Genomic DNA, 27,379 nt, shown 5'->3' with positions numbered 1-27,379 from the left:
ACTCGTCAAACGCTTTTAGCGTTTAGCCGACTCAAAAATGACCTTTAAATGTTTGTCCTTTAAGTGTGATCTATCTTGACTTATTTTGGATTTAGCAGTATTTCAGTTATGTAACGGTAGACAGTTAGTGTTCTGCACAAGTAATAACCTGTTTTCTACTGACTTCTGACAATTATAGTTTAAACATTATTGAACCAAGCAAGTTAAAGTCATGGATTGGAAACTGAACGGACTATTGGCAGACCATGAACAAAACAAGAGGGCCATGATGGCCCTATATCGCTCACCTGTTATCATTGCACTTGAGGACAAGAAGGTCCTCAGAAAAAAAATCTAAGTCCAAAGGACAGGAACAACAAAGGGAAGAAATTTAACCAAAAAGAAAAAAAAATCTTAAAAGTTACAGATATGTCAAAAAACACCTAAAAATTGGATGTACCATCCATGTTGTACCACAGAAAAGTGGTCTCGGTTTTTCCCTATGGCCAAAAATAAAAAAGTTACTAAAAATAAGCTATTTATAGTAACATAAAAGGGAAGTAATTAAAAAAAAATATTGTAAGTGAACAAAAGAAGGATCTGCCAAATAAATCTGTTGACATAAATGAAATTTCAGATCAGTATCTTCATTAGTTATGGATATATACCTATTTTAATTTGAAATAAAGGGAGGTAATTTGCCATAAAATCAGTTCATAGTTATCTACCCTGATTGTTTCAGTCCAACTAATAATAATAATGAAATTTCAAATAAGTCCTATAAGTACTTACTGATATAAATCCTTTTTTATTACAATCAGGGGAGGTAATCAGATACAAAATAACTCTGGAACCTACGATTGGATCTATTTGCCATGGAATCCAAGATTTATTGTTGTTGAAGATATTGAAGTTTGTATCAATAAAAACCATAAATGAAGTCTCTATATGGCTGCAAAAGCTAAAATAGCCAATTTTGGACTTTTAAGGGGCCATAACTCTGGAACCCATGATTAAATCTGGCCAGTTGAAGAAAGGAAACAAGATCTGGTGGTGATACAAGTTGTGTGCAACTTTGATTAAAGCTAATTTTGGCCCTTTCAGGGGCCATAACTCTGGAACCCATTATGGGATCTGGCCGGTTCAAAAAAGGAACTGAGATCTTATGGTGACACAAGTTTTGTGCAAGTTTGATTAAATTCAAATCATAAATGAAACTGCTATTGTGCAGACAAGGTCAAAATAGCTAATTCTGGCCCTTTCAGGGGCCATCACTCTGGAACACATAACGGAATCTGGCCACTTCAAGAAAGGAACCAAGATCTTATGGTGATACAAGTTGTGTGCAAGTTTGGTTAAAATAAAATCATAAATGAAGCTGCTATTGTGCAGACAAGGTCAAAATAACTAATTCTGGAATTTTCAGGGGCCATAACTCTGGAACCCATATTGGAATCTGGCCAGTTCAAGGAAGGAACCGAGATCTTACGGTGATACAAGTTGTGTGCCAGTTTGGTAAAAATCAAATCATAAATAAAGCTGCTATTGTGCAGACAAGGTAACAATAATTAATTTTGGCCCTTTCAGGGGCCATAACTCCGGAACCCATAATGAGATAAGGCCAGTTCAAGAAAGGAACCGTGATCTTATGGTGATACAAGTTGTGTGCAAGTTTGGTTAAAATAAAATCATAAATGAAACCGCTATTGTGCAGACAAGAAATTGTTGACGGACGCACGGACGGACGGACGGACGACGGGTGATCACAAAAGCTCACCTTGTCACTACGTGACAGCTGAATTAAAAAGGCAGACCATGAACAAAACAATGTTACCCTCTCTGCCTCGTAGAGGTTATTTTACCACCTTTTCTAGTCTTTGCAAGAATGAAAACTTCGTCACACAGACAAGTCACATTCCAAATTCATTAAATAGTGATTTAGATCGTGCCTCACTAATAGTTTTACACCTAACCCATAATATAGGGGGATGACATCGTTGAAACTAAGCACAATGACACTTTCACAACTTTGCCAGTATCATCCGCAAGCTGATGGAATAGATACGACATTAATTAGTTTTTACTATAACTCAAATGTAGTCTCTCACGTTTCACTTTATAACTGCTTTACGGTCAGTCTTGCTCCCTTTACTTTTATGTTTTGTTTTCAGATGGTTTCTCAGAATATGTGCCCATTTACATCTGAATCCACATATCTCACATATATGCTCTCTTGAATCGTCATGGGTTAATAAATGGCTCTTCAGCTGATGCTTCATCTTAAAAAACTTGGAACATACTTCACACTGAAATGTTTTCACATCAGTGTGACTTTTCATGTGTTGTCTTAAACTATTAGATGCAACTGATTTTCCACAAACATCACACTGCCTGTATTTTCTCTGATTTGTATGCACCTTTCTGTGGTGGTGTCTTAAATCGGTGTAACTCTTATACGTTTTGCTACACATGTCACATTTGTGAGACCTTTCATCGGAATGGATAGCCATATGACTATACAATTTGTCAAGCCTAATGAATGATTTACTGCAGATTCTACACGTAATGTCTTTCTTGCCGTGCATCTTCATATGCTCTTTCAATGCCTCCCTCGTGAACACTTTCCTACAAAACTTGCATGTCACAGACATTTCTCCGTGAACATCTTTAATGTGTTCTTTTAAGAACTTGTGTAATTGAAACGACTCTCCACATTTATCACATGTATAAAGTAAACCTCTTATATGAATGCGCGTGTGCCTTTTACAGTTGCGTGCATTTCTGAACGTAGTTCCACAAATTTGGCATCTGTAAGGTTTGACATCCCAATGAGTTTTTATATGATTCTCTAATCTCTGGAATGCACTATACACCTGGTTGCAATGGAAACATGTGTACAGGTTTTTATCCTTCTTGAAAAACAAATCAAAATCATCTTCTTCACAATTCTTTTCGTTGCAATCATCTTTTTTAACATGATCAGGTGGGATGCGTATTGTGGTGTCCTCCCTCTTACCTACATGGGTCACGTCATTTGGTTCTCTACTTCTCACAGAAAATGAATCTAAATTATCTTCTTCAAAATGCCTTTCAATCTTTTCATTACCATCATCTTTAGCTATATTATCAAGTGGGATTTCTACTGCCGTGTTCTTAATTTTATGGACTGTACCATTTGACTCTTTACTTCTCATAGAAAGCAAATCTAAATTATCTTCTTCAATATTCCTTTCAACATTTTCATTGCCGTAATCTTTCTTTACTTGATTAAGTACCGTACCTGTTGTAGTGCCTTCAACTTTACAGGCTTTCTCATCACATTCTTTACTTTTCACAGATGACAAATCTACATTATCTTCTTCAATACTTTTTACAACTTTTTTATTGCAAGTATTCTTCTTTACATGATCAGGTGGGATTCCTACTTCTGATGCTTTATTCTTTTCGGCACAACCATCATATTCCTTTGAAGTGTGAGACTTCTTATGCTTACGCATGGTTTGTTCACAATGAAAACTTTTACCACATATCTTGCAATTATAGTGACGTTTTCCATATGAACTTATATGTTTTTCCAAAAATTCAGAATTAGCAAAGACTCTACAACAAACTTCACAGGCAAAATGTTGCTTCTTTGCTATGTTTTCGTTGCAGTTGTTCTCTCCCTCCACATGGTCAAATCGTTTTCCTTCTGTTTTATCCATACTACTACCAGTACTGTCAATGTTTCCCGTAATTGTGTGATATTTCATGTGATTCCGCAAAGATCTCTTCTGAAGAAAACTTCTACCACATATCGTGCAGTCATAACGGACATTACTATGAGAGTTCAAATGCAATTTCAAAGGCCAGGAATGAGCAAATCCTTTCTGGCAAATACCACAAAAATATTGCTGCTTCTGTGGATGTGTTTTTCTCATATGATCCAATAAAATCTTTCTGCTATAGAATCTCTGCCCACATAAATTACACAAACACTGCATACTGTTTTCATCTAATTCATTTTCTGTTTCATCTTCTCTTGTTTTATGTACGTTCTGTTTCTCTATGCAGTCTACTATATCCTCCAACGTCATTTGGTGTATCGATTCCATATGTGTTATCAAATGTCTCCAATCTTTAAAATTGTGCTGACAATAAATACACTTTGTACGAAGTTTTGCACAATGCGAAAACATATGAATTCTTAATTTTATTGCTGTTTCAAATATTTTCCTGCACAGCCTGCAGATGAACATCCCTTCTTGACACTTGGCCACATTCTCATTATCAGTCGCCTTCTTGGTATCCATTTCAACGTAGATTTTCAACTTTCACTTGGTAGAACTAATGCTCAACATCAAAAGGGCGTTCAAGGAGAATCTGTAAATAAAAAAGTTGCATTATTGTAATCAAAAATTTGATTGCAGAGGAAACCTTTTTTGGCAATTACAACGTTCCATGCTGACCTTCAAAAATAATAGGGGTCGTATTCTAGCAACCCGAACTGATAAGTCAAGATAGTGGTTTATCTTCCGGATTTTTCCCATATCAGAGAGGCGGTCACATGAATTTCTTGTTCATATAGGCTTAGCTATAGTGAAGGTTTTTGAACACTTAATTTTTCACTTGGCATGGCCAGCGAGGTCTAAATTAAAGCTGGTTTCTGTCTGAATTTCATTGTGGGTTTATTTTTTACATTTCGTAAAGAAAATTGGGAGAAGAGGTCGTATTTGGTGAAGTGAAACTCAATTTTAGTATGAGAAGTACTTCCAGGTAATCGCAATGTGATTTTGATGTGAATTTACAGTACGTAAATGTGTCAAACTGTTCTGGGTCACTGTGACCTTGACTTTTGACCTAAAGACCTCAAAATCAATGAAGGTTATCTGCTGGTCATGCTCCTGACTTACCATCTTCCATTATCCTAGGCCGAGGCGTTCTTGCGTTATCATCCGCAAACCATATAACTGTTCCAAATCACTGTGACTTTGACCTCTAACTTACAGACCTCAACAAGAGCTGTCACTAATGGTGACAAATGCCCCCGCAGCGCCTTGACCTTTGACCTTGTGATCTTGACCTTTGACAAGGTGATTCCAAAGTCAGTATGGGTCGTGTACTCAATAAGTACTATCAGCATGTGAAGTTTGAAGGTCCTGGGTGCAGTGGTTCGCGAGTAAAGTGCCTTCATGCAAAAAGAGTTGTGACGACCGAACTAACGAAAGAACGGACGGACAGTTGAAAACTAATATGCCCCCATAACAATTGGTTTTGGTACGTTTTAACCTGCAGGCACACAATAGAGCGAACTCATGAATAAAGGTTATAACACTGGCATACAGTGCAGTGTAATCAAATAATGTATGTATCTGAAAATTCTGTAAGAAAATAGGGCTGTGTATTGAATGGGAAAAAATGTATGAAACGTATTGCAACAAGAGCTCTGCCAAGCTGAGCAATATATGCCCAAAGGGTTACATCAGAGGATGGGGCCAAAATTTTAAGAACTTGACTGTGAAGCCCAACAGACAGGAACAACAAAGGAATAAAATTACAAAAGAAATCTAAGTCCACAAAAAAATCCTTACCATGTACAGATATGCCAAAATGCACCTAAAATTTGGAGGTACTAATAGAAAAAATTCGGGATCCGGCAAATTCAACAAGAGCTTTCCGTAAGACAGCCAAGCTCGACTTCGAAATACTGTCCCACAAGCAGAAATATTACCCAAAATGTTAAATATCAAAAGAGTTTTAAGTTCAAAAGGGGACATAATTTGACAAAAATACATATCGAAGTTATGGGACTTGATGCTATCAACTAGTTTTATAACCCCGAAGACACATTAAATTTCAATTCAATATCTGCACTAGGTTTGGAGATAGTAACTTGTATGTAAAACTTTAACCAGTATATTAAGTCCAAAACTTAAAGGGGACATAATTTGCCCAAAATACATGTCAGAGTTATGGAACTTGACCCAGTGAGGTTGGTAATTTATCTAGAAAAAGAAAAAAAAAGTTTCAAATCTATATGCGTTTTAGTAATGTACTTGCACGCAAAACTTAATCAGAATTTTCTAAGTACAGAAGGGGGCATAGTACAAAAGGGGGCATAATCTGGCCAAAATGAAGGTCAGAGTTATTGGACTTGATGCTTTCAACTAGTTTCATAACCCCGAAGACACATGTCAAGTATCAATTCAATATCTCCATTAGTTTTCATGATAGTAACTTGCATGTAAAACTTAAACCAGAATTTTCAAAGTCCAAAGGGGGCATAATTTGCTGCTCAAAATAAATGTCAGGGTTATGGAACTTGACCCAGTGAGGTTGGTAATTGACCTAGAAAAAGAAAAAATAAGTTTCAAAGCTATATGCCTTCAAATGTTAGCTGTATGTACTTGCATGCAAAAACTTAACCAAGGTGTGACGGCGATGCGACGCCAGGGTGAGTAGAATAGCTAGACTATTCTTTGAATAGTCGAGCTAAAATAACAAGAGCACTTCAATGCAGAGCAATATACACAAAGCAAATTCATAAACTGTGAAATCATTTAAATTCGCTGGCATGAAATTTCACGCAAACGTGAGAAAGGACTGTTTCGCGCAGGCTTTAATTCCGCATTTTCAATTTATAAATGAAACAACAGGGCCAAGGTGGCCCTAGGTCGCTCACCTGAGAAACACACCATAACACAACATTTTAAACAGAGTAAACATGTTTGACCTAGTGATTTCATGGAAAAAATTATAAGTAAGTATTTTCTTTGATTTGACCTAGTAACCTATTTTTTGACCTAAGATGACCCATAATCGAACTTGACCTAGATTTTATCAAGACTATCATTCTGACCAAATTTCATGAAGATCAATTGAAAAATACAGCCTCTATAGCATACACAAGGTTTTTCTTTGATTTGACCTAGTGACCTACTTTTTAACCCAAGATGACCCATTTTCAAATTCCGCCTAGACTTCATTAAGGTGATCATTTTGGCTTAATTTCAGTAAGATCAATTGAAAAATACAGCCTCTATCGCATATTCAAGCTTTTCCTTTGATTTGACCTAGTGACCTAGTTTTTGACCCCAGATGACCCATATTCGAACTTGACCTAAATTTCATCAAGGCAATCATTCTGACCAAAATTCATGAAGATATTGAAAAATACAGCCTCTATCGCATACACAAGGTTTTCCTTTGATTTGACCTAGTGACCTAGTTTTTGACCTAAGATGACCCATTTTCAAACTCGGCCTAGATTTCATCAAGGTAATCATTCTGGCCAAAATTCATGAAGATTAACTGAAAAATACAGCCTCTATCGCATACACAATAATTTTCTTTGATTTGATCTAGTGACCTACTTTTTGATCCCAGATGACCCATATTTGAACTTGGCCTAGATTCCATTAAGGTAATCATTCTGACCAAAATTCATGGAGATTAATTGAAAAATACAGCCTCTATCGCATACACAAGGTTTTCCTTTGATTTGACCTAGTGACCTAGTTTTTAACCCCAGATGACCTCTTTTCGAACTTGGCCTAGATTTCATCAAGATAATCATCCTGACCAAATTTCATGAACATTAATTGAAAAATACAGCCTTTATTGCATAAACAAGTTTTTTCTTTGATTTGACCTAGTGACCTAGTTTTTGATCCCAGATGACCCATTTTTGAACTCGGCCTAGATTTCATCAAGGTTATCATTCTGACCAATTTTCATGAAGATTAGTCATAAAATTACAGCCTCTTTCGCATACTCAAGCTAAATGTTGACAAACGACAGACAGACGCCGGACACTGAGCGATCACAAAAACTCACCTGAGCATTTGCTCTGGTGAGCTAAAAATAAACTTAAACAAGAGGGCCAGAATGGCCCTATATCGCTCATCTGTTATCATTGCACTTAAGGGCAAGAAGATCAAACTAGATATCATCAAGATAAAAATTCTGACAAATTTTCATGAAGATCCATTGAAAATATGGCCACTAGAGAAGTCAAAAGATGTTTCTAATTTTAGACCTACTGACCTAGTTTTTGACCGCAGATGACCCAGTTTCAAACTTGAACTAGATATCACCAGGATGAACATTCAGACCAACTTTGATACAGATCCTATGAAAAATATTACCTCTACAGAGGTCACAAGGTTTTTTTTTATTATTTGATCTACTGACCTAACTTTTGACGGCATGTGACCCGCTTTCGAACTTGACCTAGATATCATCAAGATGAACATTCTGACTAATTTTTATGAAGATCCATTCACAAGTATGGCCCTTAGAAAGGTCACAAGGTTTTTCTATTTTTAGACCTACTGACCTAGTTTTTGACGCACGTGACCCAGTTTCAGACCTGACCTAGATATCATCAAGATGAACATTCAGACCAACTTTCATACAGATCCCATCAAAAATATGGCCTCTAGGGAGGTCACAAGGTTTTTCTATTATTTGACCTACTGACCTAGTTTTGGACCGCATGTGACCCAGTTTCAAACTTGACCTAGATATCATCAAGATAAACATTCTGACCAATTTTCATGCCGATCCCATGAAATTTATGGCCTCTACAGAGGTCACAAGGTTTTTCTATTATTTCATCTATAGGAGTGATCGTGTTTGTAAACAAATCCATTGTATTTTCTATTTTTAGAACTGATAAGACCAAGACCGGGTGGGCCGACGCCGAGCGTCCATGTTTTTTGTAAACAGTGATGTTTTTCTAACGGCTTAAACTTTCTTAAAACACAAATAATATCAATAATTTTTTTTGATGAATGGAAAGTGTATAAAACAAGCAATTTATTGATTACTTTTGATTATAAATTCGAAATTAAATGGATTAATTATGAACGCTTAACTTACAGTGTTTTTTTCAAAATGTCTGGAGGATCGCTACTCCGCTATTAAAATCTTATGTCATTTAAAACGGATATTCATTTTAAAAAGATATTTAAATGGGAAAATATGAAAATCCTAAGCATTCCAAAACTTTTTTAATTTTTAAAATCCATAAATGAGCGAAAAAGTTATTAAAAATTAAAAATTCAGATCCCATACACAAACGGTGTAAAAACATTTGTTTTACCCACCACCAGATAAACAGGTATTTATGCGTGACGTAATGGCGATCTCTCCTATTGACCTACTTTTTGACCGCACGTGACCTAGGTTCAAACTTGACCTAGATATCATCAAGATGAACATTCTGACCAATTTTCATGCAGATCCCATGAAAAATATGACCTCTAGAGTGGTCACAAGTTTTTTCTGTCATTTGACCTTATGACCTAGTTTTGGACCGCAGTTGACCCGGTTTCGAATCTGAGCTAGATATCATCAAGATGAACATTCTTGCCAATTTTTATGAAGATCCATTGAAAAATACGGCCTCTAAGGAGGTCACAACGATTTTCTATATTTAGACCTCTTAACCTAGTTTTAGACTGCACATGACCTAGTTTTGAACATGACCTACATATCATCAAGATGAACATTCTGACCAATTTTCATGCAGATCCCATGAAACATATGGCCTCTACAGAGGTTAGAAGGTTTTTCTATTATTTGACCTACTGACCTAGTTTTTGACCTCACGTGACCCAGTTTCATACTTGGCCTAGATATCATTAAGATGAACATTCCGACCAATATTCATGCAGATCCCATGAAAAATATTACCTCTAGAGGGGTCACAAGGATTTTCTATCATTTGACCTACTGACCTAGTTTTTGACCGCAGTTGACCCAGTTTCGAACTTGACCCAGATATCATCAAGATAAACATTCTGACTAATTGTCATGCAGATCCATTGAAAAATACGACCTCTACAGAGGTCACAAGGTTTTTCTATTATTTGACCTACTGACCTAGTTTTGGACCGGATGTAACCCAGTTTCAAGCTTGACCTAAATATCATCAAGATAAACATTATGACCAATTTTCATGCAGATCCCATGAAAAATATGACCTCTAGAGAGGTCACAAGGATTATTTGAGCTACTGACCTAGTTTTTAACCGCAGGTGACCCAGTTTCAAACTTGGCCTAGATATCATCAAGGTGAACATTCTGACCAATTTTCATGAAGATCCATTGAAAAATATGGCCTCTAGAGAGGTCACAATGTTTTTCTATTTTTAGTACTGACCTAGTTTTTGACCACAGGTGACCCAGTTTCGAACTTGAACTAGATATCATCAAGGTGAACATTCTGATCAATTTTCATAAAGATCCCATGAAAAATGTGTCCTCTAGAGTGGTCACAAGCAAAAGTATACTGACGGATGCACCGACGGACAACGGACGCTGCGCGATCACAAAAGCTCACCTTGTCACTTTGTGACAGGTGGGCTAAAAATAATAATAGCGCAGTCTTAAATTCGCGGACCGGTCCTAGCATGAAATACGCGAAAGTTCGTCCTATGCGAATAAAAATGATTTCATAGTATGACCTTTGACTCCTAAGTGTAACCTTGACCTTGAAGCGAATCATCCGAAACATGCGCTTTGCACATCGTCTCGGTAAGGTGAACATTTGTGCCAAGTTTCTTTGAAATCATTCAAGCAGTTCAAGAGTAATAGAGCGGACATGAAACAATCTGATATGACCTTTGACCCCTAAGTGTGACACTGAACTAGAAGTGAGACATCCAAAACAAGCGCTCTGCACGTCAACTTGGTGTGGCGAATATCTGTGTCAAGTTTCTTTGAAATTCTATAAGGAATTCAAGAGTTATAGAGAAGACATCAAATTGCTAATGGATAGACAGACAGACGGACACCAGGGGTATAACATTATACGTTCCTTCGGGCGTATAATAAAGAAGGATCAAAACACGATACATATTAGCAATAAAATACAACAGCTTGTAGGACAGGTGACTTCAAAGTTGTAACATAACGGGTCCAAAATAATTTATTTTATAAACAGTGTCTTTGCAGTTACCGTGGAACTATTGTATTATGTGAAAATGTTAATGTACACTATTATTTATTTCAGTTCTTTGATATTCATATCCCGTCTCTAGATTTGCCATGGTAATAAGGCTTTTGCCATGGAATTCCATGGAGTTCCATGGCAATATGCATGGAAATCCGTGGAATATTGAAATATTCCATGGACATTGAATGGAACAGTAAGTTTGCCATGGATTTCCACGGATTACAGTTGAAATATTGATCAATTTCCGCGGAAACAGGAGCTTTTGCCATGGAAAGTTCGGCTTAGTAAAATTTTGGAATGGAAAATAGCATAGAAAATAACTTAGAAAATTTTTGTGATGGAAATTGATGGGAACTGTGGACTTAGAATTTTTGGGAGGTATTTCTTGTGAACATAGAATATTTTAATGGATTAGTATGTTTTATGACCAATAACTACAACTAATTTAATTAGATAGGTAAAACAACCAATGGAATTACAGTAAACCCTGTCTTAAGAAGCCAGTCACGGCAGTAGGAAAAAGTGGCTGCTTATGGCGGATGGCTGCTTCATGCAGGTAATTTATAGCATGAATGACCATTTTGGGAAATGAGACAATGGCTGCCTAAGACAGGTTGGCTGCTTAATAGAGATGACTGCTAAAGCAGGTTTTACTGTAAAACATTTATTGTAATGCAACTTGTGTTATAAACTCACCTTGCAGATAGATTCATTTTGAACTAATCTTTAAAAATTTATTGAAATATCATGACTTTTTCTCCTAGAATAACACCAAAACGAACAGCACTAACAGTAGTTACATATATAATATTACAATTCTTTACACCAAAATTCATTAAAAGTTACCTGGCCAGGGGATTCTTCATTAATCAAGTAATAAATTATTTGGTTCTTTTAATCTTCTGTAGTGTACCTGTTGCTTGTCTCACAACAGGAGATTATCCCAGACTGCATGATAAGATCTTGTCTGCTTTATATTTAGAAACTCATAACAAGAGATCAACCAATGAAAATAAAGTCTGTGAACTACTTCTGGGGGCTGTAAATGTACCTCAAAAAGTAATCCTTAACTTTTTTCTGTTTAATATCAGGGTAAACTTCAAAAATAATGAGTAATGTAAATGGAATAAAATCAACTTGTGGTACAAAAATATTTTTAACATCCTAGATGTATCCTGCAATAGCTGACTGTAAATGACACATTTGCCCAAGAATATCAAAATTTCAAATCTACACAGGAAGTTCTTTGTTTGAGAGCAGGATGGAGTTATTTTACTGTGTTTACATGCAGTTTGGAAGTTAACAATAACTAAAAGAATACACCAGGTGAGTTCATAAAATTTATTCATGATTTTCCAACAGAAATGTAGAGTACCTATAGCAAAGTAACAAAACTAGTAAATGGATTCAAACTGGAAGCAGGTGGCTTAGCTTTCATTTTGTTATGCAACAAATGATTTTGTTTCATATATATTTTTGTTCTTTTATTTAACAGCTTTTGTTTTGCAAAGTTCTATTAAGCAGCTGCAATTTCTAGTTTATCATGCTTTTAATTTACTAAAAGGAAAATTAGACACTTTTTAAATGAAATTATTCACTGGGGTCAATAAAATTTAAGCCAGTAGAGTTATCTTCACAGGTGGCACTGCTGTATTACAGGGTAAACAATGCTACCAGTCAGCTGACCACTGTTTACTAAGTAAATTCAGAGAAATTTCAATTATAATATGTGTTTTTAACCTGTTATTAAATGGTTTATTGGTGTTGCACACATTTATGTTAAGGTAATGAAAATTATGTTTTTAGTAGAAAGAAATGTTAATGGATTATTTACTTGTTAGTAATCGCTGATTTTGCACTTTATTGAAAGTGTTTAACATTGTTTTGAAAATTTAGTAATAATACACATATTAAGCTATTTGTTATTTAGGTACAGTATTACTTTTTCTTTTGAATTCTGATATATTCAACTTCCTATTTGTTTTCAATATTAATATGATTTTTAAATTTACAAAAAAAAAAGATAGAATCTTTCAGTGAAGTTGATGTCTGGTCCCTTGGCTCCAACATTAATTTATTAAGGAGCGTACTTATGAAAATCTATGTCTTAAACATTTAAATATAAACTGGGATGTACAAGTAAATGAAAATTGGTTATAATTAATGTACAGATGTATGTGTTCATTTAAGAGGAGTCTTACAGAATACTAGTACATAAATAAATTATATTTATGATGTTCAGGGAGATTATTTTAGAAAAAGATATTTTCGTAATGTAATATCAAACTTTCCATGAAATTAAATAAAATAAAAAGTTAACATTACACACTTAAATTGTATTACAAAAGTTGTACGTTTTAAATGTGTGCCAAAATTCAAAAACAATTTTTTATATAATCTTATCCAAGGGTAAAGTTAGAAATTTTGTTAAATGTGCAGGTATTTATGCTGATTAATATGTAACCCTCAATTTGCAACATCTGGAAGATTTTAGCTGCTGATGAGATATTTTTGGCCCCATTATTCATCATGATGTATAGTTTTAATTTCAGGTCATTGACATACCTAATAAATAATAAACCAACATTTTTTATGGACATCTAGGTTTTAAACTATATATATATCTGTTTTTCAGGAGTATATAAACAACATACATGAATGAATGAATGAATGGAGATAATTCAGTTTAGTGACCCAATGTATTGTGTTCAAAGGAGACTCCATCCAACAATTCAAAGACATGTAAGTAATTACTATAGTACTATAAATACATGTACACACTACCATTGTTCTATGTTTGATTGAAAGTGGGCAACTGACACTTTTCCCTGAACACAACTGAATGGATCAACTTTATAATTTCCAGCAGAACCAACGACAGGTTTTATAATTATCTCCCTTATATCAAGTCCAGACCAATATTTTATATAATGATTAAAAAAGTACCAAATTAAGTTATCACTTGGCAGTCAACACACATTGGTGTTAGTGCAGGTAACTAGTAGAATTTTAATTAGGTCACCATTTATACAATAATAGTAATGTGTAAGTTGAACCTATTGATCACTACCCCAAAACACTGAATATCTGTCTGCATGCCTTTTTGTATGGAACCTTATTCTACCTACATTTGAAATCAAATTGAAAAATACATTTTCTTGAAAATATAATAAGTAATGTTATTACTTGCTTAAATCTGCAGTATTGCCTGTATGATAAAGAAGCACTTCTTTGAATACCATTTAATTTTGAAATTATGAAGTAAGGACAAAACTAATGAAGAAACTGCTTTTATGGTTTAATTGGTTTAATATCTCTTGGTTTATTATTTCAACAGGTTAATGCAGTGTGGCAACTGATGGCAAATGATGGCTTTGTGGCAGTTAATGAAAACTACATGGTATTTTAAACTGATGGTGGCCAACAGTGACGGAAAATTTCTCAACTAATAGTTACATTCAGTCGAAAATGTTGGCATATCTTATACCGACTATACTGCATTATGACTAACAGTGGAAAACATTGATATGCTACAATAACAGTGGAACTGAATAGAAACTGGTGACATTTTAGCTCCATATTGTTTGTACTATTTTCTGTCACCTAGTGAAGAAATGTCAAAATTCATAAGCAGTTTTGTTATACTACAGACTATTATGAAATTAAAAATTAAGATGTGACATATATGATGGTTTCTGATTTTCATTTCAGTCCAGTTCTGTCACCAACAGGTTTCCATGGTATTTCCGCGGATTTCCACAGTTATTTGCTACGGCATGCCGTCCGAATACTCCACGGATTGCCATGGAATTTTGCTGGTTTCCACAGTCATCTGCGGTGTACCACGGAAAGCTGTGGATTTCCATGGAAAGCCATGGATTTCCACGGAACTCTGTGGCATTCCATTGAAATCCATGGAACTCCACGGATTTTTTCCCCGTATTTTTGTTTCATAAAATAATGATGTAAATTGGTAGTCCGAATACTCCATGGAATATTTTCCATGGATTTCCATAGAATTCCATGGCAAATCTAGAGACGGGATAAACCCTAAACAGCATTAACACTTTTCTCCTTGTTTGGTGTTTAAATTACAGACCATAATGTCACAAATAATATTATTTCAAATTAAAACTGTAACAGGGAATGTTACTGGGAAACTATTGTATGTGCTATGTGCTATGTGCAGATAGTTCTAAGTATCCCCGTCAAAAAAGTTCATGGCTGCAGATACAATATTTTCACATTATTAAACAAGAGCTGTCTCCATAGGATGACACATGCCCCCGATGACACTTCGAATGAATAGTTATGGCCGATGTTAGAGTTTAGGACCTTTGACCTACGGACCTGGGTCTTGCGCGCGACATGTCGTCTTACTGTGGTACACATTCATGCCCAATAATTTTAAAATCCATGCATGAATGACAAAGGTATGGACCGGACACGCCCATCAATGCACTATCATGAAATATGACCTTTAACGTCTAAGTGTGACCTTGACCTTTGAGCTACGGACCTGGGTCTTGCGCATGACACGTCGTCTTACTGTGGTACACATTCATGCCAAGTTATTTGAAAATCCATCCATGGATGACAAAGATATGGACTGGACACGAATGCACTATCATGAAAACTGACCTTTAACGTCTAAGTGTGACCTTGACCTTTGAGCTACGGACCTGGGTCTTGCGCGCGACACGTCGTCTTACTGTGGTTCACATTCATGCCAAGTTATTTGAAAATCCATCCATGGATGACAAAGATATGGACCGGACACGAATGCACTATCATGAACAAGAGCACCGCCTTGCGGGTGCTGACGCTCATCTGATTTTTTTTGTATAATAGAAATATTGTCCTACCCATGATTTTCTAAGTCTAAAAAGGGCCATCACTCTTGCAAAAAGCAGGATAGAGTTATGTTTCTTGATGTACAGTGTCCACTTATGATGGTGAAAAACTGTTGCAAGTTTTTAAGCAATAGCTTTGATAGTTTATGAGAAAAGTTGACTTAAACATAATATTCAACCAAGAAAATGATTTTTCTAAGTCCAAAAGGGGCAATAATTATTGCAAAAAGCAGGATGGAGTTATGTTGCTTGCTGTACAGGGTCAGCTTATGATGGTGAACAAGAGTTGCAAGTTTTAAAGCAATAGCTTTGATAGTTTAAGAGAAAAAGTTGACCTAAACATAAAACTTAACCAAGAAATCTGATATTTTCTAAGTCCAAAAGGGGCCATAAATCTTGCAAAAAGCAGGATGGAGTTATGTTTCTTGCTGTACAGGGTCAGCTTATGATGGTGAACAAGTGTTGCAAGTTTTAAAGGAATAGCTTTGATAGTTTAGGATAAAAGCTGACCTAAACATAAAACTTAACCAAGAAAACTGATTTTCTAAGTCCAAAAGGGGCAATAATTCTTGCAAAAAGCAAGATGGAGTTATGTTTCTTGATGTACAGGGTCTGCTTATGATGGTGAACAAGTATTCCAAGTTTCAAAGCAAAAGCTTTGATAGTTTAGGAGAAAAGTTGACCTAAACATAAAACTTAACCAAGAAATCTGATATTTTCTAAGTACAAAAGGGGCCATAAATCTTGCAAAAAGCAAGATGGAGTTATGTTTCTTGCTATACAGGGTCAGCTTATGATGGTGAACAAGTATTCCAAGTTTCAAAGCAATAGCTTTGATAGTTTAGGAGAAAAGCTGACCTAAACATAAAACTTAACCAGGCAACGCCGACGCAGACGCCGACGCCGACAACCGCTCAAGTGATGACAATAACTCATCATTTTTTTTCAAAAAATCAGATGAGCTAAAAATGACCTTTAACGTCTTAGTGTGACCTTGACCTTTGAGCTACAGACCTGGGTCTTGCGCGCGACACGTCGTCTTACTGTGGTACACATTCATGCCAAGTTATTTGAAAATCCATCCATCAATGACAAAGATATGGACCGGACAAGAAAATTGCGGACAGACGGACAGACTGACAGACTGACAGACGGTTCAAAAACTATATGCCTCCATTCGGGGGCATAAAAAAAGAACATGAAATTGCTGGAAAGCTTTTATATTTTTTTTGAAGTAGATGTATGACATAAAAGGCTTAAGAAAATGCAATAAAACCATTTTTGGTTAGAATGTCAGATACAATAGATTCCCGGTCAGCCCTCTTTTTGCTCCCTGTGTCATATGAGTGAGTGATGATGTTGAACAACTATTTTAAGTTGAAATCTAATCCATTCAGTAACAACAGTGATAGAGTGAAAGCGCATTTTAAAACTTTAACCTGAAATTCTTAGTACAAGAGGGTCATGATGACCCTGAAGTGCTCACCTGAGTAATATAAGCCATATGTTTCAAATGACAAACTGATACTAAAATATTAGAAAGTAGGTCAGTAGGTCACAGTCATGGTCACTGCAAGGCAGATTTAAGATTGGTGTGCAAAACTGTACATGTCATCCAAATTTCATGGCTGTATCCTTAAAAACAAGAAAGTAGGTCAGTAGGTCAAGGTCACAGTCAAGTGATCTCTAATCGTTTGGGTCATCAGGTAATTATAATTAAACAGTCTAGGAAATATGACCTAGACCATCCAAGGATCATTCCTGTGAAGTTTGGTGTAATTTTGCCTAGTGGTTTTCAAAAGGAAGATTTTTTAGAAAATGTTGACTGATGCACGACAGATGACAGACGGACATTGACGGGACACAAAAGCTCACCATGAGCTAAAAAAGGGGGAATGATTCATGGAAAATTAGTTGAAGAGTTCCTTGTGTCATATAGTGTGGGTGATGTTGAACAACTCTTTCAAATTTAAATCAAATCCATTCAGTTATAACAGAGATAGAATAAAAGTGCATCAAATTTTTAACCTTAAAATCTAAGTGAAAAAAAGGGAAAAATCATGAAATATTGGTGCCAGAGTTATCGCCCTTATGTCAGATGATATGGGTGATGATGAGGTAAAACTATTACAAGTCTGAATAAAATCCATCAAGTAATTTCAGAGATAAGTTGAAAAAAGAGAAAGTGTAAAAAAAAAAAACTTTAACCAAGGTGGGGACGCGGAACAATGCCAATGCCGGGTCAAGTAGGTTAGCCCTCATTGTACTTCAGATAGTCAAGCTAAATATAAATATATTTGAGCCATGCCATAAGAAAACCAACATAGTGGCTTTGCGACCAGCAAGGATACAGACCAGCCTGCACATCCGTGCAGTCTGGTCAGAATGTGCAGTCTGGTAAGGATCCACGCTGTTCACTAACGGTTTCTCTAATTGCAATAGGCTTTGAAAGCGAACAGCAGGGATCTTGACCAGACTGCATGGATGCACAGGCTGGTCTGGCTCTGTGCTGGTCGCAAAGCCACTATATTGGTTTGAGCATGGCGCGGCTCATTTTATGTTTCACAGGATGTCACTGAATGAATCAGTAAGCAAAGAAAGCCAATACACGTATCAGTGTAAAGATGAGTATTTAATTCAATCAATATGCCAGTATACTGAAATATGTATTCTAACACGATCCTATTCCTTTTCCTATTAAACAAAGAAGGCTGAAAACAAGGAATTATTATACAACAATTCACTGTTCTGACGTCATAATTATTACGTCACAGGGTCAAACGGCATAGTGACACACTGGAAAAGAAACCGATTGAAAACGGGCAAATATTTAATGAATGCTGTCAAGAACATACTTTAAAGTTCTTGGTAACGTGTTAGAATCGAAATAATACATCTTATTTAGTGATTTGCTCTTGAATAAATCATTGGTTGTCATTCAGATGCTTTTATTCTAACATTGCCCGGTTTAATTTCCAGTTAAAAAAAGAAGAAGAAAATCAAGCTCTGTAGATTCCTATATTCTGCGATAAACAACAGTTGACGCACAGACTGGTAAGTTCTGCGATAAACAACGACTGACGCACAGACTGGTAAGTTCTGCAATAAACAACAGTTGATGCACAGACTGGTAAGTTCTGCGATAAACAACAGTTGACGCACAGACTGGTAAGTTCTGCGATAAACAACAGATGACGCACAGACTGGTAAGAGAGCATTATGACGTGAAATTGCCAGATGATGTCCGATACATTACTCATATTCAGATTTTGGCCATGTAACGGATTTGTTCGAAACTTTAGCACCTGATCATTTACACTCATTTATGTTCACTTAACACTTAATACAAATTAGATTTTCACTGGAGGTATTTTCAAAATTTCATTTTCCTATCCTGGTTGCCCAACCGAAATAGAGTTATTTTATCATAAGTATAAATTTGATAAACATACTTTGCCTAAGGAAATGTATAAATATTAGACATATTGTAATATATTTGTAAAATATTTGCATTAAAAATTATGTATTTAGATGGAATTCATTAGAAACGCAAGTTTGAAAAATTATCATTACCTCCCTTTGCCTATCTTGGTTGCGCAACCAAGATAGATTGGAAATAAATGAATTCAGAAGCTACACACAGCTTTAAAACTTGTATTTTGGTTCAGATTGTTCAATAGTTGATATGTCTATCAAATGCAAATGTAAAACTAGACATTGTATTGAAATAAAAAGAAATACCCAGCTTTTTATAAACTTTCATATTAAAGGGGAGTAATTACAAAATTTTAAAAAAATAATAAAATATATATTTCAAATAGGAATCTAACTCTATGTAATCGGTCTTTTTGTTCCTCAAATAATTCTCTACCAGAATATACAAAAAGTAAAAAATGTCATTAAATGTTGATTAAATGTGATTGACCACCTTTAAAAGATATCAATGAGCATGTCAGAATAAAAACAATCAAAGCCTTCTTTTGATTTATCATCTACAGTGCAATCTCTCTACAGCAGCCCTCTCTATAGCAAAAACTTCTCCACAACAGCATCATCCCATAGCTAAAATTTACTATCAATTTAACCTCTATAGAGCAACAACCTCTCAACTGAGATCAATATCTGCATCTCCCAAAGGAGAGGTTGCACTGTAATTTACCATGATTCATTGTTCAGATGCTTTAGTATTAAACCACTCGGGCTAAAGCCCTCGTGGTTCAATTCCTACACATTTGAACTGGAAACTGTGATAAATCAGATGATAAACCACTCGAAGGCTCCAGATAAGATGCGTATTAGCATAAATTATGCTTTGAAATAATGCATTTACGCATGTCTGATAAGTTTTAAGCATATAAAAATGTATATGAAATTACAATTGCACGCAATTACTTCTTACTAGCGTAAACAAAATCTGATTTGTCTGGATGCTTTATACAACACAGCATGGTAGGCATTCTCCTATATTGAACGTACACTCGCACTGAAAGGTACTCGATAGACCTAGGTTAAACTTTATTATACACTCAATGCGCGCGTAAATCAAATAGTTGGGAATAAATATTGATGGTTTTAAAGCGGCGTCAATTTAAAATATCTACTTCCACTGTGGAGTAAACAACAAAAATATATTTTTCTAAGAACGGAAAAGCAAACAAGAGGGCCATGATGGCCCTATATCGCTCACCTGTTATCACTGCACTTGAGGACAAGGTCCTCGGAAAAAATATGTAAGTCCAAAGGACAGTAACAACAAAGGAAAGAAATTTAACCGAAAGGAAAAAAAAATCTTACAAGGTACAGATACATGTATGTCAAAATACACCTAAAAATTGGAGGTACCATCCATACTGTACCACGGAAAAGTGGTCTCGGCTTTTCCCTATGGCCAGTAATAAAAAAAATACTAAAAATAAGCTATTTATAGTAATATAAAAGGAAAGTTATTAAAGAAATATATTGTAAGTGAACAAAAGAAGGATCTGCCAAATAAATCTGTTGACATAAATGAAATTTCAGATCAGTATCTTCATTAGTTACGGAGATATACCCATTTTAATTTGAAATAAAGGGAGGTAATTTGAAATAAAATCAGTCCATAGTTATCTACCCTGATTTGCTCAGTCCAACTAATGCGATAATGAAATTTCAAATATTTTAGTCCTATAAGCACTTACTGATATAAATCCATTTTGATTACAATCAGGGGAGGTAATCAGATATCAAATAACTCTGGAACCTACCATTGGATCTGATTTGTCATGGAATCCAAGATTTATTGTTGTTGAAGATGTTTTGGAAGTTTGTATCAAATAAAACTATAAATGAAGTCTCTATCTGGCTGCAAAAAACAAAATAGCCAAGTCTGGACCTTTCAGGGGCCATCACTCTGGAACCCATGATGGAATCTGGCCAGTTCAAGAAAGGAACCAAGATCTTGTGGTGATACAAGTTGTGTGCAAGTTTGGTTAAAATCAAATCATAAATGATGCTGCTATTGTGCAGACAAGGTAAAAATTGCTAATTCTGGCCCTTTCAGAGGCCATAACTCTGGAACCCATAATGGGATTTGGCCAGTTTAAGAAAGGAACCGAGATCTTATGGTGATACAAGTTGTGTGAAAGTTTGGTTAAAATAATATCATAAATGAAACCACTATCGTGCAGACAAGACATTGTTGATGCACGGACAGATGGACGGACTGACGGGTGATCACAAAAGCTCACCTTGTCACTATGTGACAGGTGAGCTAAAAAACTCTATGAATTCTTTAAACCAACACAAATGATCTCAAAAATATAACTAAACTTAAGGACAATCTATATTTAGACTAGCTCCTAGACTATGATATATCTTTTTACATTTTTATGCTTAAATGTAGTGAACTGAGCCAGTCTATATCCTATGTCGGTCCAATATCATAGTCTAGTACAATTCGAAAATTCACAAACCTTATTTTAGGTTTGTTACCAATCAATGTCAAGAACTGACCACAGTCTAACTGATAGGGTCAGCTGAGTTGAAATTTTATCAGAAATGAATTTCATTTGTCTGTACTTGGTACATGAAGTTCTAGCCGAAGTTAGATTTGAAAATCTGAAAGATACACATTTCCTATGGCTTGTCATAAAATAGACATATGAAATTAAACTGTAATTGAACAAAAAAGGAGTAAAAAGATGTGTTTTCTTCCCCGAACTGGTAGCGGAAAAGTTAGCTTTTGCTATTTTGTATTAAAACCTTGAATATTAAAAGACTGAATACACATATAATAAATAAAGTGGTTTCATTAAGCTTAAAATTCTTATAAGTTTTGATTTGTGCAAATTTCACATGTTGCATACTATATCCTTTAGTTAACTCCAGTTAGTTATCTACTACTTTTAGTTATCTACTACTTAACAAATCAAGAAAACCCCATACTTGTATAATCTTTAGTAAAGATTAGTAGAGCAAAATGTTTCAAAATAAAATTTAATTTAATTGATTTGTGAAAAATATAACATTAAATAGAGATATTTGGTTTCAAAATGTTTATGGTGTCGGAAAGGTAACTTTACATTTTAACATTCAATTACATATATCATTTTTTTTTTTTTGGCTATTAGTTGATAATAGTATAGTTTCATTCATGTAAGCTTGTTCAATTTACCAAATACTTCATTTAAACTTCAAAAATGCTTAATACTCTAAATACAAGAAGAGTAAGCATTTGATATTAAGCATAAAATATATAGCATTGGGAAGTTAACATTATAGCTCCGCCCTTTCATTTCAAAACCCGTACGAAAAATTATGCCCATACTTTAGGCGGAAACCGCCCAGAAAAATAAGGTGGTTTCCATCTTATGTTGCTATTAAACGTAATACAATGTAAAAGCCTTAGGGAGATCGTAGGGAGAAAAGGGCTCAAAATATGCAAATTTCTTCCTGTTAGTAAGGCGGAAACTGCCTAAATTGGCCTAAAAATGTTTAAGCAGGAAAAAATTCCATCTAAGAATATTTTCTGCTTAGGCGGGAAAAAAATACCCAGAAAAGCTTGACCGGAATAAAATCCGCCTTATGTAAAACATTAGAAATTACCCTTAGTATTTATCTTGAGCATGAAGCTTTTCACATTTCATTAGATTCATTTTGCTTTGCCAAATACAATTTATTAACCCTTAGCGTGCTGCAGGTGTAACGATTACTGAATGCATAAAGGGAAGTAATTCCATTAATATGTAAATTTGAAAACCTGTCAATTGTCATTAGAGTAAGATGACAGTATATAAGAACGATAAATCACCTTTGGTGATGAGCTAGCTTTTCACTGACGGGATTTGTGTGGTATAAAACGTTACACAGGCGAATTTAACAGCCTTTGCAAACAGCTTGGAACCAGATCAGAGGCCAATTAAATTGCCAATTAAATCCCCATCTGATCAGGTTCCAAGATGTTTGCTACTCTGACAATATTTCTTCCAATTTTTCAGCAAATTGAATGAACTTTACAATTTTAGCAGACCACATTTCCAGCAGACCACAATTTATCTAGCATGCTAAAGGTTAATAAGACAGTTTCAATTTTACAAATATATCTGCTGTGGCTTAATAACAAAATTACTGAAGCAAATGCACAACAATACGGACTAAATATCATGTACATTTCTAGCATGGACATGTCATGAACTACTGATTATTACTGAAATTATCATTAATGTTTGGTGCCAGTGCCATACTATTTGTGATAAAATAGTATCTATAATTATGGCAACAATTATGATCCTTAGATAATAACAATTAAATACTAACTTAGACTTGCCATAGTTTGCTACCTTGTAACAACTATGCATTATATATGTACTTCTGAAATGTAAGTAATTAACAGATAGTGATTTGGTTAAAACAGAAAAGATGTTCAGTAAATCCTCTACACCTTAATTTGCTATTTCTAAAGGTTTACAGATGTAAATCAATTAAATTCTAACTCTGACACCACAAATATATAATGTACTCCTTAGTCTAGTCTACTTAACTAACAACATCCCATGTATAAACATGTATAAATGCCTTCAGAAAGTGCTTTCTCTCTAAACAGGAGTCACAACATCTGGTTGTAATAAACTCACTGGACCCTTACAGTGAGACTGACTGATATACAATTACCACCTTCCAAAATTCCGTCTCCACTTAGTAAAGCCATTTTTTCTAAGTTCAAAATTTCCCCTTATTTTATCTGAAAATTTTGCCTAGTGAGAATGCACCTTTTTCTGAAAAGCATTAACCAGAATTTAAGAAAAATTCCGCCTTCCTGTTAGGTGTAATTTTTAGAATAATCCATGTTCGCCAACAGTCTGCCTTTGAATATCCATTTTAGCAGGATTACGCCCTAAATACGCTTTAATTCAGAGCGGATTCCACCTTATTTTTTCATACGGGAAATGCCACATGCCAAATGCAAAATATTTAATGCCAAGCGCTAAATCTTAAATATTGAGTCATAATTGTCAAATGTGATGGCAAAACAGTACTATGGAAGGAGAGTGCGCCATGCTAATTGCCAAATGACAAATAATTTAATAAAATAATAGCATTTAGCATTAAATAATTTTTATTTAGCATAAAGTTATTGGCATTCAGCATTAAAATTGACATTCGGCAATTAGCATGGTGCACCGGCTCCCCATAAAAAGCTGAATGCTTACATGTATTGTCTAATCATGCTAATGTTGGCATGACATGGCAGAACATTCAAGTGCTTCAAATCAGACCCATAAGACATGATGCAGATCTTTATTTCATAAAATTAATGGACAATTAGCATTATCTTTCAGCAATAAACATTAGATATTTGAAAATTTCACATTTATTTTATATAAATATATTTATTATCAGTCTAGTGGCTAGTCTAATCTATATTGAATATTGAACTTTCATATTTTTTAGTGAATGAAGCCAAAGCAAGCCAAGGGAGAATAAAAAAGAAGAAGCAAAAACTTGAATATTGAATTGAAACGGAACTGCAAACAAATTCATGAGTGTAATGTACCAAATAAATATGTTATAAAACTCATTTCTGGTTGTTTGTTTTCACACTCATTATAAATTTTCAGGAGTAAAATTACTCCTAGTCAATTTCAGATTTTACAATTTTACCTTTTCATAAAAAACATGATGAGTAAATACTTACTGGCCATAAAAAATTATCTGGAGCCCTGACCCATATGCCTTGCTCTTTATACAGCAAAAGCCAACTGGAGATGATTTGATGGGTACTAGAAGGGTAAGGTGATATCATAACATTCATTCTATATATTCATACTCTGGTTTTAGTCCCATAACACTTTCTTGTAATATTGAACGCCGACAACTTAATAGTCCCCCAGACCTATTTTATACATAATTTGCCGTAGACTTACAGTCCCAGAGGACTAAATATAAGTTATCGCGGTAAAATGAATGAAAAATAAATGTTGTGGGACTAAAACGGGAGTATACATATAGGCAGCTGAATTTATTTTATTGTTTCTTATTACATTAATATCATGCTACTCAAGGGGAAGTTTTCCCCAGGAAGAGGGTTTCCTTTGGGGGCCAAAAATGCTTCAGCAAAGGGGCTTAACAATAAAATAAATTCTACTGTCTGTACATATATATACATTTTAATCCCACAACATTAATTTTCTATTATTTAACCAATAAGTCTACCAGAATAATAATATCTGTCATGTGTTTACGAATCCGACAGAAATATCCGTCTCGAGGGCACCTGCTTGCCGAATTACCGCCCATGTGCAGGTGGCCGAGGGACGGATATTTCCATCTGATTTGTAAACACATAAGTGATATTTTTTCTTGCATATCGATAGCATTTTATTCTGGCAGATTATTTTTCTTGCATAATGTATTTTACAAATAACAGGTAGAAATACTTTCTTTGTAGCACTCTTTCTTATAGTAGAGCCCGGGAAGCAGAATTGATGTCATGATGTTTTGCGTTACGCACAATAACGAAGTTCCACTTTAATTTTATCATTTGTAGCATAACGTTATGCTCTTACGGTAAACTAACGTATTTTGAATCGAGAAATATACTATTAGGAACGGAGAGAAATTGTAATGTAATGACCTATTATTTTATTATTGTGGGCCTGTTACTTTGTTACTATGACATGTTCATACGTAAATTATTATTTTATTTTAAAGAGAAGAAAGAAAGGAAATTGTAATGTAATGGCCGTTCAGGCAGTCCGCAGAATGTCGTTACACCATATTTGTAATAACGCTCGGACATGATAGCTAATTACCAACAATGCTCTTGGGTATATTTCCTATATAACTCTGATTAACAAGAGAGAAGGCAGAACGGCACAGGGAACCGTATTGAATAGACTTTATTAGTTAATTCCAGGCTAAAACACCTTGGGTTAGCTACCATTGTCCGTGCGTCTCACTTTTCCATAAGAACCTGGGTTGAACTTTAAATAAAAACTGTTGACTTTCAAAGTGTTGTTTACTATTCCTTGTCACCGGAGTTTCATTATGTGACAAAATCATCAAGGTATCTGCTTTTTCGTGTTTCTACATAAACAATATATTATCAGTGCATGAACATCTAGTTGTCATTAACAGCATGTGAGTCATCTGGCATGGGGGGGTGCCAGATGGGTTTTGCTGGCATGGGTAAAATCACCGGAAACGCCAGTCCGGTGTGCAAGAAATTAATGTATAAAATAGTCCCCGGGGACTATTAGTTCTTCAAGACTATAACATTTATTCCGTAAATGCATTTAAGACTCTTAATTACCCCCAAACATAACCAAGCCCCAGTTGCTGAAGCACTGTTACTAAGGTCCCCAAAGAAAACCCTCTTCCCGGGGAAAACCCTAGAGTAGCTAGACTAAGAAACAATTTTTTATTCAAATTATACATGTGTAGTCATAGATGTGACTTGAATACTCACTGCTTTGAGCTTTTTAAGCTTGACTTTACCCTTACCAAAATAATGTAGATTGATGTTATCAAATAAATTAATATGTTTCTATATCCATTTATTTCCAATGAAATAAATCTGATATTTGTAATACGGTTTACAACTCACTTCGGTATTTCAATCATTCGAAGATAATGGCGTAAATGCATATCAGGGGAAATAACTTTAATGAAACTTAAAATAAGTATCATAATACTATGCTGTACAGAGTGAGACGAAGCGTGTATTGTACATTACGTGTACTGTACATGTAGGCTACTGTACGTTGTATCATGTATTTACTGTGATTACAGTGACGCGTAAAATCCGGGGGAATCCGTCTAAAATTTCCGCAATAGTCCATTAATATACAGATTAAGGCGGACTCCAGGCGGAACAGAGCTCGAAATATTTTTAAAAATGAGTTCTCTAGTTCCGTCTAGTACTAGGCAATCCGTGTAGCACAAGGCAGATTTTGAAAAGAAGGCGGGGCTTCCAATTTTTAAAAGCGGATTTTGCTATATATATTTGCGGATCCGTACCCCTAGACACAGAAAAGAGAGTGGCACACCGACAGTTAACAGTGAAATCTCCGTCCAGTTTCAGTTGGTTCAAAGCAGTTAAGCGATTATTCTGGAAATATGACCTGCA

At 35.1% G+C, this 27,379-nt stretch overlaps 1 protein-coding gene across 2 annotated transcripts; it reads right to left on the bottom strand.

The window, feature by feature from the left end:
* Positions 1-240: 240 nt before the first annotated feature.
* Positions 241-26,894, bottom strand: LOC123539016 (zinc finger protein 62-like). Of its 2 annotated transcripts, none has more exons than XM_045323475.2 (2): positions 26,858-26,894; positions 241-4,341 (listed from the first exon to the last, which is right to left on the bottom strand). In XM_045323475.2, exon 2 carries the CDS (start codon positions 4,269-4,271, stop codon positions 2,091-2,093), a length of 2,181 nt encoding a protein of 726 aa, XP_045179410.2. In that variant the 5' UTR covers positions 4,272-4,341; positions 26,858-26,894; the 3' UTR covers positions 241-2,090. The 2 variants fall into 2 exon arrangements, with proteins under 2 accessions (XP_045179410.2, XP_045179411.2); XM_045323476.2 differs by having other exon boundaries at positions 26,755-26,887.
* Positions 26,895-27,379: the final 485 nt, after the last annotated feature.

This window comes from Mercenaria mercenaria, chromosome 18 (assembly GCF_021730395.1).
Source record: "Mercenaria mercenaria strain notata chromosome 18, MADL_Memer_1, whole genome shotgun sequence".
NCBI lineage: Eukaryota > Metazoa > Mollusca > Bivalvia > Venerida > Veneridae > Mercenaria > Mercenaria mercenaria.
The sequence above is the reverse complement of the archived record's forward strand: the minus strand, read 5'-3'. Positions and strand labels throughout refer to the sequence as shown.